The sequence below is a fragment of the Ursus maritimus genome, unplaced genomic scaffold, assembly GCF_017311325.1.
Source record: "Ursus maritimus isolate PB19 unplaced genomic scaffold, ASM1731132v1 scaffold_20, whole genome shotgun sequence".
NCBI lineage: Eukaryota > Metazoa > Chordata > Mammalia > Carnivora > Ursidae > Ursus > Ursus maritimus.
The window spans coordinates 52122548-52137960 of record NW_024424453.1 but is presented as its reverse complement, the minus strand read 5'-3'; the positions used below and the strand labels follow the sequence as shown (position 1 = coordinate 52137960).

Genomic DNA, 15413 nt, shown 5'->3' with positions numbered 1-15413 from the left:
CCACTCGTAAACGTCAGTATAAGCACCGACCATGTGACCTTCTTGGGAAGGTTAGAAATTCTTTAACGAGAATAGAGCCTGGCCCAAGAGGAGAGCGGAATTGTCTGTGTCATGGAAGAATACGTGAGTCAGGGCATTCTACTGAGATCAGAAGGGCAAGAGCCGGGCTTAAGTTTTGCATAATATTAAAAGTGTGTTCTGCTTAAGGAGCACTGAAATACAGGGAGACACTATAGAATAATTAAAAAGTTAAGAGTTGTCAGGTAGCAGAGAGAGGATGGTTTAATCCTCAATTCTTAAGTTCATATCATGATATACTAAGTATTTCCATCTGCTATCTAATGTATGGAGACAGGATAATGGTTATCCCAGTTCATGATGCTGGTATATCCTATGGATGGAAAACTTCTGAAGGAGGTCCTCAGTAAGCAAATTGCCAGATTTAGCAAATAAAAATATAGGATGCCAGTTAAATTTGAATTTCAGGTAAACAACAAATTAAATTTTAGTATAGTTCCTGCAATATCTGGGACATACTTAAACTATATTCACTGTTTATTCAAAGTTATAATTCAACCAGCATTCTATAATTTGTTGGGCAACCCTATTAGTAAGAAAGCAGGAAGGAAGAGAAGGGAAGAAATCAAGAGTTAACCTAAATAAGAGCAATTTAATTTGTATTTGCTAGTTTTTGCTTCCCACCATACTCTAGGATTTCTAACATGAATATTCATTTTAATACTTAATATGTAATTTGAAAATAAGAAAAATAGTTCTGTGTGCAGGACCCTGGACTAAGTGCTCCACACTCATCATCGCAGCAGATTAGTACCCTCGCTAATGCAGGAGTGAAGGAACTGAAGCTTAAGAAGTTAAACAATTGACCCAAGGTCACAGAGGCGCTAAGTGGTAGAATTAAGATGAAAATGTAAAACTCCAAGCCTTAAACACTATGATCTGCTGCATCTCCTGAAGAGCATTTTTATTCCACTGGCCACCCCTTCCCACATTTTCTGGAAAATTAAGAAATCTCAGCCCTTTGAATGGTCCGAGTGAATGTGTTACAGCCCATACTGACTGCCAGTTTAAAAAATACTAAATTTCACCTCCTTAGGGTTTCTAGAATCTTCCCTAATTATTATCTAAAATGTGTCATCTGAAGTTCTTTTCTAGAACTTTCCTGATTTCTTCATAGTGAAAAAGAATTAACATTCAATTCTATAATAACTTTATATACCAATATTAGCCAATACCTATGGAAGAGAGAACTATCCAGGGTATTTAAAAAGGGATTGTATATGCAACAGTAATTCTAGCAGGATACATGAAAACCCAGACACAGAGACTGACGCTGGCAATGGGCTTTAGGGACTAACGTTCCGGGTGGATGATTTGGACTTTCCACTGAGTAATGTTCTGTGCTGTTTGAATGTTTCACACACAGCTCATCACTTTTATTTTTTTTGTAATTAATTGTTTTAAAGATATTAGAAAAGAGTTCTAACAGGCATCAATAATCTTTGGCGCAATTGAACGTTGTGAGGAAAGTTACCTTGCAGAGAAGAAAGGAGACGCAAGAACCTCTGAACTACTTCTTGCTTCAGTAAGTTTTTATGCAGTAGCTGGTTTCCTGAGTTCATGTACTTCACCAGCTGCTCAGAGGCCTTCCGGAAAATGTCGGTCTCACTAACAGGTCCATCCCCATTGTTCAGTCCTGCAAAACAAGCAGGTGATGCTTCTGAATACAGAGATCACAGCTGTGGGAGATTGCCAAAATTACCCTAGTTCTCCATCCCTCCGTGGACGCCCTTGCTTTGCCCGGTGACTCTGGGTCTCCTTCCATCGAGAGGTGGAGCCTATTCCCTGCCCGACCCTGGATTCCGGCCTGGCTTCCGGACCTGGTATGACCAATAGAATGCAGTTGTGTGATTTTTGTCCTGGTTCTAAGGTGCGGCCTCAGGAGGCCTGGCTTAGTTCTATTCACTCTCTTGAGACCCTGCCCTCTGCCATGTGGACAGGTCCAGTCTCGACTTTGAGGGGACAAAAGACTGCATAGAACAAAGAGAAATCAGTGCCGTTGTCCAAACTGAAGGTCCATAGATGTGAAAGAGCCTGGCCAAGATCAGCAAGACAACAGTTGCCGGGAGGAATTCAGTTAAAGCTATGAGAACAGCCCAGCCTAAACAGCTGGCCTGCAGGATCACAATCGAAATAAATGCTTATTGTTAAAGCAACTAAATTTTGGGAGCAGTCTGTTAGGCAGCAATAGATGAGTGATGTAAGAGTTGAAGGAAGTGGGGCGCCTGGGTGGTACAGCGGTGAAGCGTCTGCCTTCGGCTCAGGGTGTGATCCCGGCGTTATGGGATCGAGCCCCACATCAGGCTCCTCTGCTATGAGCCTGCTTCTTCCTCTCCCACTCCTCCTGCTTGAGTTCCCTCTCTCGCTGGCTGTCTCTATCTCTGTCAACTAAATAAATCAAATCTTTAAAAAAAAAAAAGAGTTGAAGGAAGTGATAGCAAGAGAAGGGCTTAGCAGCACAGAACATCCAACCACATGCCAGCCACCCATGCGTCTCACTGGCCAGCAGAAAAACCCGAGAGGAAGGAGCCACCTCTCTGGCCAAAGAAGGGAAAACAATATCCCCTTGGTTGAGTTTATTTGAGAAAGTAGTCATGATTAGAAAACTCCCCCTGACATAACGTTGAAGTGGGAAAATGTTTTATTTGGTATCCGGTGATACACTCAAAAAGCAATGTTGCTCAAAATAGAATCTTACTGAGCACGTGGGGGAGCAAAACTGGAAGTGTGTTTTCACACCCAAAGAAAAGGCCCCGGACCACAGCATTAGGTGCTGTCACGTTGTGCAGAGATGAACAAATGTTCAATGTCATGTTCTAACAGAGTAGGAACACTTTGTAAGAGATGGACTATTTGAAAACGAGAAAAAAATGAAAAGCATCCTATCATCATCAGGTTTCCCAACAGCAGGCCCTGAGTCAAGGATTTGTGTGCAAGTAGTTCACCAAGGACGCGACAGGTGGGGGAAAGGGGGAAGCAGATTAGGAGTCAGGGAGGAAGCCAGGTGGCCTTGCCTGATCCTACGGGGGAGCTCTGGAGCGAGTACACCTCACAGCTGTCCCAATCCTAGGCCAGGGAGACGGGCTTTCAAATTCTCACCTCGATCTATCACTGGCTACAGGCTGCCCTGGGAGGATGTACGTTCTCAGGCACTTGTAGTTTGAAGGACCCAAGCAAAACTGGCTCCATATGCTGTTCTCCTTGAGAGGAAGCCTTAGGTGCTGGCTTTCCAAAGTGAAGGCACCCCCATGTCGGGGAGCACAGCAACGGTGAAAGGGATCTAGGGGATCCACGCAGAGCTCCAACATTATCTGCTGTGCCTTCTGGTACACATCTGGATCACCTTTCAACTAGTCAAGTCCAAACACCAGAGACACACACACACCAACTTCGGGGGCAAATGCTCGTTGCCCTCTACTCAAGAGACCTTTAGGTGCCAGAGAGAAGCAAGACCCACTTTAGCACTGTCCTCCAGAGAAAAAGAAATGGAAACCACTTAGCAAAGGAAGACCTACATCACCTCAGCTGGAAACCTGGAAAATATGTATGTGCTCTGACAGTGACCTGGCCCTCCCATCTTCCTCCTAAAATACCTATGAACACACAGAAATGGTGAAAACTCACAGTACAGAGAAATAGGACCCTTGGAAAAGGAGCAACTTCCTTCATTATCATGTGTTACTTGTCCCCCAGCCTCATGCCATTAAATTCTTTTCTTACTTGTCCCTCAGCCTCATGCCATTAAAATCTTTTCTAGAATATCATTCTTCCACTAGGGAAATTAGTATAAAAAGTCACTTGACACTGAACAGAAACAGATTAAGATTTAGATTAAGCTGGCCAATACAGACAATTAGATGCAGTTGTATAATTAAATGCATGGTTATCGGGTTCAGAATAGTTAAGCAATGGGTCAGAGAAAGTTCCACATTTGTCAGGAAAGAAACCAGAGACTATCAACAATGTTAAATGCATAAAAGGAAAGGTGCTGGTGATGGTACCCCTGGGTAGACGTGGTTGACTTATTTATTACTCTGAATTTGTGTTTTTTTCCTAAATTTTCTATAAGTTTAGTAGGAGACAAAAGAAACATCAGAATATAAAGTCGCTTGTGTATTATAATCACAGATTGCTTTTTAAAAGATGATTATGTAAATGCTAAACAACACCAACAAAAAGACTGGATAAAATATACAAAAGTATAATTACAATAAATTTTTGTTTTTTACATAAACCTATGTTTTTATAAATTTTCTACATTGATATTTAATATATATAAGCAGATTTGAAATTAAAAATTTCAAAAATTAAGGGGTGCCTGGGTGGCTCAGTCGTTAAGCGTCTGCCTTCGGCTCAGGGCATGATCCCAGGGTTCTGGGATCGAGCCCTGCATTGGGCTCCTCCGCTGGGAGCCTGCTTCTTCCTCTCCCACTCCCCTGCTGTGTTCCCTCTCTCGCTGGCTGTATCTCTCTGTCAAATAAATAAATAAAATCTTTTAAAAAAAATTTTCAAAAATTAAAAAAGAGATCTTCTGAAGTTGCAATAGTGCTCAGAAGTACTAGAAAATAGAAATAAATCATTTCAAAAAGAGATTTTGCTCTTGCCTGAAATTTTTTTTTTTAAGACTTTATTCATTTATTCGACAGGATAGAGACAGCCAGCGAGAGAGGGAACACAAGCAGGGGGAGTGGGAGAGGAAGAAGCAGGCTCATAGCGGAGGAGCCTGATGTGGGGCTCGATCCCATAACGCCGGGATCATGCCCTGAGCCAAAGGCAGATGCTTAACTGCTGTGCCACCCAGGCGCCCCTGAAATTTTTCTTTCAAGCTAAAAAGGCAAAACTGGGGTGGGGGAGGCAGGCGAGTTTATAGAGAACTCATACTTTAATGTTTTCCTTTCCTATATTTTGTAATTCTTTTTAAAGAAAACATTGTTTTTATAATAAGGAAAAAGTATCATGAACATCCTTTAGGTCGATTCCAGATGCCTGCATTTACTGAAAACAGGGCACCATCTTGGTGCTGAGGGATGGTAAAATGACGAACCAGGGCCTCTGAGTCCCAGGCTCCCCCTGTGGGGAAAATCGACACAGAGAGAAGGTTCCAGTGTCCGAATGCTGTGTCTGAGGTGCCTGCCTGAGCACAGAGCAGAAAGCAGCTGGCTTCCACTGGAGCAGCAGAGAGAAGGCCTAGAGGCCTGGAATGGTTCTCCCTCGAGTGAATCAGAGATTACAAACCCTGGGGAGAAGGAACGCTCCAATCCTGTTCTTGGTCCTAGAAGAAAGAAGTAACAGCGGCCAAAGAGGTGGACGTGCTGCCACCTAGTGGTGGCTGGGAGAAGCAGGTAAAAGCAGTTAGGAGTTTCACTTTCCACCGCGGTTAACTGCGGTCAACCTCAGTCCAGAAGCAGATGATCCTCCTTACGACGAATCGTCGGAAAGTCAGTAGTAGGGGTGCCTGGGTAGCTCAGTAGGTTAAGCATCTATCTGACTCTTGGTTTCGGCTCAGGTCATGATCTCAGGGTTGTGGGATCAAGTTCTACACCGTGCTCCACACTCAGCAAGTAATCTGCTTGAGATTCTCTCTCCCTCTTCCTCTGCCCCTTTGCCCCTCCTTCCATGCTCTCTCTCTCTAAAATAACAAATAAATAAATCTTTAAAAAAAAAAAAGGTCAGTAGTAGCCTAATGCTCTAATGCTCACAGCACCTACGTCATTCTCATTTCACCTGATCAGGCAGGCATTTTATCATCCCGTATCATCACAAGAAGGGTGAGTACAGTACAGTCAGGTGTTCTGAGAGAGAGAGACAACATTCACGTAACTTTATTACTGTAGATTGTTATAATCGTTCTATTTTATTGTGAGTTATTGTTGTTAATCTCCCACTGGCATAATTTATAAATCAAACCTTACGGGATATATGTATAGGAAAAAGCAGTACATGCAGGGTTCAGCACTACCCATGGTTTCAGGCATCCACTGGGAGGCTTGGAAGTATCCCCTGCAGATAAGGGGGGACTGCTATAAACAATCCTGACTGCTTAGGAGTAAGGCCTTGCTCCTGCAAGTGGCCTCTGGCTTCCCCTGGTACTTTGTAAGAACTACAGAATCTCAGGTCCTGCCCTGAACCTGCTAAATCAAACTCTGCATTTTCACAGGCTCCCAAATGGTTCCCGTTAACATCGGGAAGCTCTGGCTTAGAGAACAGCAGAAATCTTCAGCAAGACCCTTTATTTCTCACCTCAGTGCAAAAGCCACCCTCTCCAAAGTCATTGTCACCTTAATCATCAAAATGTTGCACAGCAGTGCTCAAGATGAGCCAAGGGTGAGAGCATCTTTTATCCTAGTCTTTAAGTTAGAATGCTGTTCGTCTGCATACAAAAAGCTAGCATCCTGTTGGTGCTTTACCTGGAGCCACAGATGTAAAAAACCAAATCATTAAGTCTGTGGACTCAGGTCACAAGCAAGTGTACCCAAGTCCCCAGCAGCAGCTCTTCCCAAAGATAGTGTGCTTCCATCAGGCCCACCATTAGGGTGGGGAGGGATTTAAGTCCATAAAATCTTCATTTTTATGACTGGAGATCTACCTTTCTGCCCATGGCCCCAGGCCCTCCCTTTGCCTGTCTTCTCAATTACTACACCGGTTAAAGAGGCCATGAGGGGGCTAAAGTCTAAAACTACATTATCCACTACAGTGGCCACTAACTTAATGATGTATTTAGACGAATTAAATAAAATTAGAATTTCAATTCTTCTGTTGCATGTGTCACACACATTCAAGTGCTCAAAAGCCATAGGTGACCAGAGGCCAGCCTATGAGACAGAGCAGATATAGAACATTTACATCAGTACCGGAAATTATATTGCATGGTCCTCATCTACAAAGATTCCCCAGTCCCATCTCAGGTTTTAAAGTTTGTACCACTGGCAAAATCTTAGAAACAAAATGTATGTGTACAACTCTATAAGGACATATGGATGCACAAAGTAACCATGATATTCAGGACAGATGTCATATTCCCATACTGACTTCTACAAGGGCTCCACTGCAAGGAGCCTTTGGGAAGTACGCTACCGGAAGACTCCAACTCCCTAGCCCTTTCTGATAACTGGTCATCCCTTTCTGATAACTGGTCATCCTCCACTTGTCCGGTTTTTATCAGTTTCTTTTGCTTTTTTTGACTCCGTGCTTCCCTATAGTCTTTCAATATTCTTCTAGCATGACAAGGAAAAATTCATGGTCGATGGTCTGGAAAACTCAAAATTAATCAAATATACAATAAGCTTACCAAGGAGTACTGGGGACTGGGGGCTTCGCTGCAACCACTGTCATCACAAACTACCCAGTGAGCCAAAGGCAGGCTTGGAACGAGACACATTCCTCTTGAATGTGCTTTTCTTCCTAAGCAAGCATAACTGAATTCTAATAAGTAAAAAGGGAACCAGCTGCTTTTCTATTGAGTCTCTTCTCCTGGTTCTAAATCTGGGCCACAAATTTAGTTGGTGAAGGCAGAGAAAGAGGAAAGAAGAGAGAGACCCTGTCTCAGAAACTGAGCTGTTTTTAGGATTAGCAGATATTCAAAGATTGTATTACGCTCCCCCAGAAAAAAAAACTGAAAAAGATCAAAACTTTAAAAACTAAACAGAAACACATGACCTATGCTAAAGCCTATAACACTAGATATACCATACACACGTGCGTATACAGTATTCTAAGGATTAAGGTTAGAATTAATTGCAAACAAAAAAATTAAATGTAAGCGAAAACCTGCAAACAAATCAGCCATTTTCTACCATTCACTGGTGGTCCTTTTTCGTTGTTACACTAAAATCTGAAAATTCATTGGTAAAAAAATCTGTTCAGTTAGTTTCAATTTCTCAAACAGTAGAACCCATCCTGAAGCTGAGATTACAGGCATAAACTCTCAGAAAGCACTTCATAGTGACTTATTAATTATACTACCTCACAGAAGAAATCACAAGTCCTTAACACCGGGTCTTTTAAAAACTAAATATATGTCACAGCTTTTTAAAAAATCCATGAAAGGGGCGCCTGGGTGGCACAGCGGTTAAGCGTCTGCCTTCGGCTCAGGGCGTGATCCCGGCGTTATGGGATCGAGCCCCACATCAGGCTCCTCTGCTATGAGCCTGCTTCTTCCTCTCCCACTCCCCCTGCAAAAAATAATAATAATAATAAATAAAAATAAAAAATCCATGAAAAACAGAGAAGTCTGCAAATACACTTCTTTCCCCTCATTCCAGTGATCTCACGGAAATAACAGACGATATTTTTTTTTAAAAGAAACTATATTTAGTTTTTATTTGGTAAGTCTTCTGAAGAAACATGGATTTTGAACTAATGTAGAATTATTTTATGATTATAATATTACAATTTCAGAAGTTATTCACAGATTTTGAAGAATAAAAGATACACTCTTAGATTATTTTGGTTTTTTGGGGGTGTTTTTTAATTTTATAATAATTTTTATTATGTTGCGTTAGTCACCATACAGTACACAGACAATATTTTAAATAAGTAAATGAAAAGGAAAACATAGATGGGGCAATGAGGGGGGCAGGGACATTAAATGAAAAGCAGCTTCTCCCCCTTGTGAAACTTTGCTGACCCTGGCAGTTGGGATGACCCCCACCTGTCCAACTGCCTCCCACTCCAGCACATACACCCAACGCGCTGCCTTCAACTCGCCACCTACTTACCCACTCCGGGGGCGGGGGAGTGTGTCTGGGGAAACGCATCCAAATATCTTCAGTAAACACACTAACCGTCTATTACGTATTAATCAGTTCAGTCCTTCATTCATGCACCCAAACCATCCGCAGATCAGAAAATAATTAAAGAAAAGCAACAGCACAAAAGAGAAACAAGAAAATGAATCTACTCGCCCCAAAAGAAGCAAATGATTCAGAGAAGAGAGGAGGACCTTCTTTTAGAAAAAAAAAAAATACTCAGTATTCTTAAATGCCATTCAAGAAGAAGTGGCAGATATAAAACAAGAAAAAGCTGCCATAGATTAGAAAAAAATCAGAGAACAAGAGTTCTTAGAAATTAAAACCGAATTCCCAAATTAAAAAATGCAATGGACAAGCTGAATTACAAAAGGAAAAGCTATAGACCAAGTTAAACGTCTGGGAAGAAAAAGTACCTAGAGAACAGTAGGGAAAAGTAGAGAGACATGTTATAAATTCAGGAAGCTCAGCTATTTAATATTTACAATAAAGAGACATCGGAAGGGGAAAAAAACGATAGAAGATAAATTTCCTGAGCTAAATAAGTTAGATTGAGAGGGGCCAACAAGAGTCAATCGAGAATGTATAAAGACCCACACCTAGAAACTTCCCAGGGACATTTCAAAGCTGGAAAGACAGAGAAAATCCTAGAAGGGAAAATAAATGAGACAGACATCAGACTTCTAATCAGTAGCAAATGGAGGTTAGAATACAATGATACAATTTCCTCAAAGTTGTGAGGAACGAGGTTTAACAGCATATTTCATAAATCTAAGATGCCGTGCATTGTCCAACACACCAGAAACGGCGCATAGACCTGACCTGTCACCGATGGTGAAACACATTCTAATTTTAAAGATGTTAAAATGTGGGGAGAAATTGCAATCAATGAAATACAATGTCTATATTCAAAAATACAATGCCTATATTCAACCACTATAAGGACAACATAAAGACATTATCAAAAACTCCAAAAGTCCATGCATTCTCTAGGAAAAACTTACTTGAGTAGGTATGCTAACAGATCAAGAAAGAAATCTAAACAGACAATATGAGCCACAAAGTCATATGTGAGTGCAAGGGACTGAAGTCTGAATAAAAAGTCTAAATAAGGACCAAACAGTATATACGTGTACATATATATATATATACACATACGGTTCATTAAACTGAGATGCTTACATGGTCTCACATTGAAAGAGCAAAGTTTTCAGGATGTCTGGTGGTTCTTTTCTATGGGTTCTGCTATGCTACCAGTTGCAGAACGTAATTTACATAACCATTTACATAATCATACTACCACCATGTAAATGCCACTTACCGGTTTTTCATTTCTACAATTCATCTATGGATGAAACCCAGAACACTTAAGAGCTTAGGAACAGAATGCAAACAACACAAATGACATTACTGGGCAAAATTCAACAACTGGAGCTAACTTGTATTTCATTCTCAACAGCAGCCAGTCAGTAGATGCTGTCCCAAACTGATAAACCATATCTATTGCAGAGATATGAACATATTTTAAATTGTTGGTTGTATTTGCTCCTGAGGAGTAGGCTTGATTTTTGTTAGCCCCTGTTCTGTATGACTTTTTTCCTTTTTTCACTGTGTGCATGCATGGGGGGGAAAAAATCACCCAAACTGCCCCAAGGTGGACCTGGCAAAGTTATAGGGATGTCATAGATACTATCTTTTAAAGAAGAGTTGTCTCTGTCTTTCAAAAAAAAGCAAACAAGTTTTCCGAAGACTGGGGTCTCACTTCCATCTTCATATATGAAAAAAAGTATAAACTGGTTTGTATCTAATGTCACAGGACGCGTTTTACCACCCCCCTTCAAAAAAAGTTACTTCACTAGAAGCTGTACCTGATAGGTCCTTAGAACACGCGGCCAGCTTTGCCAAGTGACTGTTGATTTTCTCAATGGCTTTGAAGTTCTTATTCCTCTTCAGGACATCCATGGCAGACCGGGACTGTCGATCCAGCAGGGTAGGGTCTGCCCCAAAGCGCAAGAGCATCTGCACATCCTCTGTCTGTCCTAGAGCGGGCCAAAAGGAGAGAGGGGGGCTGTCATGGTTCCTTCCATAAGGCGACGTCCCCATGAGTGCTCTTCCTTCCAGTTCCCTGCCCAAGCAGCCTGGGGCAAGGGGACCTGTGTCCCTCTGATCATAGAATCTAAACTGCTGGCCTTGGGCAATCCACCCAACTCCCCGAAGCAAGGAGTCCTGTGTGGAGTGGGTAGGACAATAGCTTTGAAGAGGTTCAGAAGTGAGCTCCTCTCTACCTTTCTCCCCTCTCCCTGGCAACAAGCAAGGAGAGGGGGAATCTGGTTACTAGGCAACAGTTACAGCTGTAAGGATAACAGCAAGCTGTGACTTCAGATTTCTTTATTCCCTTGAGAGGAAACAGAATATTCTTCCAGAAAAAAAAAGAAGAAGAAGAAGAAGAAGCCTGTCTGGCAATGGGAGAAGAAAGTGGCAATTGCTTTTGCATCAGGGTCTTTTTATTGTCACTGTTTCCAGTCTCCCAGCCCCAACCCTCTGGCTGCCGGCTCCATTTGCTGCTTTGACATATCTATTTGCCAAGCATCAATGTGTCTCTGTGATCACAGATGCAACAGTTTTCCCAATGAAACAGGTATATCTCTGGGGGTACAAAGAATGATGTGGGCATAGAGAGTTCAGCAAAGCAATGCCTGATCCCCAACTTCCATACCCATACTTTCCTAAAATCCATCACCTGGACAAGGCACCTGTACTCCAGGTATCGTCCCATTCACAGTGCTCTTCTTTCCCATCTCCCCAGTCACAACTGCCCTTCTCCCATTTACCAAAATGAGACAAAATTAAAAAGTCAAACTTTTTACCCATGGAGTATCTCACTGAGGCAGGCAGAATTCTAAGACAGTCCCCAAGATTCCCAACCCCTGGTGCACACACACCTTCTCCCCCAGTTACTCAATCAAATACGAATCTAAATGTGATGAGACTTTGCAAATGTAGTCAAGGTCCCAAAGCAGTTGACCTTAAGATAGGGTTATTACCCTGACCTAATCACATGAACCATAAAGGTCAAAGGTCTACAGGTCAGGAAGACGGCAAAAATTTAAATAGGAGAGGGAATTGATGCATAAAAAAGTCTCCCTTGCTGGCTTTGAAAAGAGAAGGGGCCACATGACAAGGAATGCGAGTGCCCTGTAGAAGCTGAGAGCAGCCTCCAGCTGACAAGCAGCAAGGAAACAAGGACCTCATTCCTACAACCAGAGGAAACTAGATTCTGCCACAACCACATGAACTTGAAAGAAGGCCCACAACTTCACATGAGAACATGGCTTCTGTCAGTACCTTGATTCCTCAATTTCATAAAAACCATCTATGAAAAGCCTACAGCAAATATCATTCTCAATGGGGAAAAGCTGGAAGCCTTTCCCTTAAGATCAGGAATACGACAAGGATGCCCACTCTCGCCGTTATTATTCAACATAGTACTAGAAGTCCTTGCAACAGCAATCAGACAACAAAAAGGGAAAAAAAGGTATCCAAATTGGCAAAGAAGAAGTCAAACTGTCTCTCTTTGCAGATGACATGATACGCTATATGGAAAACCCAAAAGAATCCACTCCCAAACTATTAGAAGTTATAGAGCAATTCAGTAATGTGGCGGGATACAAAATCAATGCTCAGAAATCAGTTGCATTTCTATACACGAGCAATGAGACTGAAGAAAGAGAAATTAGGGAATCCATTCCATTTACAATAGCACCAAAAATCATACATTATCTCGGAATTAACTTAACCAGAGACGTAAAGGATCTATATTCTAGAAACTACAAATCACTCTTGAAAGACATTGAAAAAGACACAAGAAGATGGAAAAATATTCCTTGCTCATGGATCAGAAGAATTAACATAGTTAAAATGTCTATGCTACCCAGAGCAATCTACACTTACAATGCCATCCCGATCAAAATACCAATGACATTTTTCAAAGAACTGGAACAAACAGCCCTTAAATTTGTGTGGAACCAGAAAAGGCCCCATATCACCAAGGAATTGTTGAAAAGGAAAAACAAAGCTGGGGGCATCACATTGCCGGATATCGAGCTGTACTACAAAGCTGTGATCACAAAGATAGCATGGTACTGGCACAAAAACAGACACATAGACCAATGGAACAGAAGAGAACCCAGAAATGGACCCTTGGCTCATTGGGCAACTAATCTTTGACAAAGCAGGAAAAAACAACCAGTGGAAAAAAAGACAGTCTCTTCAATAAATGGTGCTGGAAAAATTGGACAGCTACATGCAAAAGAATGAAACTTGACCATTCTCTCACACCATACACAATGATTTCAGCCTCGGGAGACACTGAGTGGAAAACTGAGTCACAGCATTTCAGACTACTGACCAACAGAGAACTGTGAGCTGGTAAATGGGTGTGGTTTTGAGCCACTAAGTTGATGGTGATTTGTTACAGAGCACAGAGAACTAACTACTAATTACTGTCTTGCCCCAAAGGAAGTGAAAATTCCTGACTTTCAGAGTATCAACTGAAGGGAAAATTTGGTGCCTGCCAAGCCCCTTTTAAAAGGCACTTACAGGGGTGCCTTGGTGGCTCAGTCAGTTAAGCGTCCGACTCTTGATTTCAGCTCTAGTCATGATCTCGGGGTCCTGGGATCAAGCCCCGTATTGGGCTCCAGGCTCAGCAGGGAGTCTGCTTCTCCCTCTCTCTCTGCCCCTCCTCCTACTTGCATGCTCTCTCTCTCTCTTTTCAAATAAACAAAGCTTTAAAAAGTAAATAAATAGATAAAACAAAAAAATAAAAGGTACCACAATCTACCCTTCTCTTACTGCCCTCCAAAGTTATCATTTTCATCTTTAATAATTAACTACAGAAGATTTTAATATATTTCTGTTGCTTTGATATAGGTAGTAATAATTTTGCAAGATAAGGAAGCAAAATTTGAAGACATACTAGACTGTTTTTTAATTGACCAGCATCCATAGTCCTTTTCCTGATAACAACACCTCAGTTTTTCTTTGAGAAAGCACCTTTTCCCCCGTTTTCAGCCTACCTGATTTGATGGAGTAAACACATTCAGTCACCATGACATCCTCCACCACTGCTCCAGCCCGAGCTCCGGGGATAAACATCTGACCAGAACCTGACCAATCAATCATTCCATCCTCGGGCTCTGCCCCAGCCCCAGATCCAATGGTGAACACCTGACCAGGATCTGGCCAATCAGATCATTCCATCCTTCTGGCTCTACTGATTGGTTCATGGAAAGCATGTGACCAAAGTCCAGTCACCGAGACTCACTCCGAGGACTTTAACTGAAGTACTGAGTAGAGATAGCCTCTTTGGCTGAGACTGACAAATAGGCATAATATAAACCTAATATCAGGTGGCTTCAACTGAAGGAGAGCCTGCCCTACAATGAACCTAATGCAGAAGAAAGCAGAGCTGGGAGCCAGGGCAGATTCTTGAAGACACCTCTGGAACACCTGGAGCAAACTCTGGACAATCAAGTCACATGAGCCATCAAATTCCCGTTCTTGCCTAAACCAGTTTGAGTGTCTGTAGCTTATAACCAAGTCAGATGCAACTACTGATCTGGCCTCATGTTCCAGAAGGTGATCATTTCTAGGTTTTGAGTCCTGCTGCTGGGCTCTGGTAATTCCCTGAGACTTAACCCCTGGGCCTCCCAAACCACATGGACCCGGAGCCAGGAGGACCATCATAACAACCTCTACCCGCCAAAGTGCCACCAGAACTGATGATTTCAGAGGCTCTGTGATGCTGCTATTATTTTAAATGGTGGATTTGGAATTCAGGCCACATTAAAGTATCTGGAGAGCTCTTGACTCTCCACTTATCAGAAAAGTATTCAAGATGGAGATAATCTCATACACTGTTGGGGCAACCTTCCTGGGGTTCAAGTTAACAATAGCTTTCAAAAGCCAAATACATCCCAATATGCTAGCATCCTAAAACTGCACATATGTTTTTACTTATACATTATAGAATATTTGTGGGGAAAAAATCATAAGATATTGGTAACACTGGTTCTGAGGTTAAAGGACAGAGGCTCTCAATGTATACTTTTTGTATCTTTTGATTTGTGAATGTAATCTATTTAAATTTTAAATAAAATGAGTTTATCCAAATAAATAAAATGAATAATTGTTTGAACAAGCAATCTCTCAACTAGGAAATAATCCTCCAGGGACGCCTGGGTAGCTCAGTCAGTTAATTGCTTACCTTCAGCTCAGGTCATGATCCTAGGGTCCTGAGATCGAGCCCCATGTCCAGCTCCCTGCTCAGCAGAGAGTCTGCTTCTCCTTCTCACTCTCCTCCTCCACCCTGCTCATGTTCTCTCACTGTCTCTCTCAAATAAATAAATAAATAATCTTTTAAAAAAAAGGAAATAATCCTACAGGTACATTCCCACCAGTACACAAAGATGTACATAGGAAAATATTCTCTGAGCATTGTTTTTGGTAGCAAAATAACTGAAAACCATTTAATCATCCATCAGTGCAGTATAGTCATATCAGAGAATACTGTGAGCCATTTAAAAAAAA

The 15413-nt window shown here is 41.8% G+C and overlaps 1 protein-coding gene across 2 annotated transcripts in view; it reads right to left on the bottom strand.

The window, feature by feature from the left end:
• TRANK1 (tetratricopeptide repeat and ankyrin repeat containing 1) overlaps positions 1–15413 on the bottom strand; it is a 79524-nt gene that overhangs the window by 39121 nt on the left and 24990 nt on the right. For both annotated transcript variants that reach the window (XM_040636985.1, XM_008710395.2), the window contains exons 8-9: positions 10694–10864; positions 1553–1714 (exon numbers count right to left, since the gene is read on the bottom strand). In XM_040636985.1, the coding sequence (XP_040492919.1) occupies positions 1553–1714; positions 10694–10864 (333 nt within the window). The remainder of the gene's footprint in view (positions 1–1552; positions 1715–10693; positions 10865–15413) is intronic.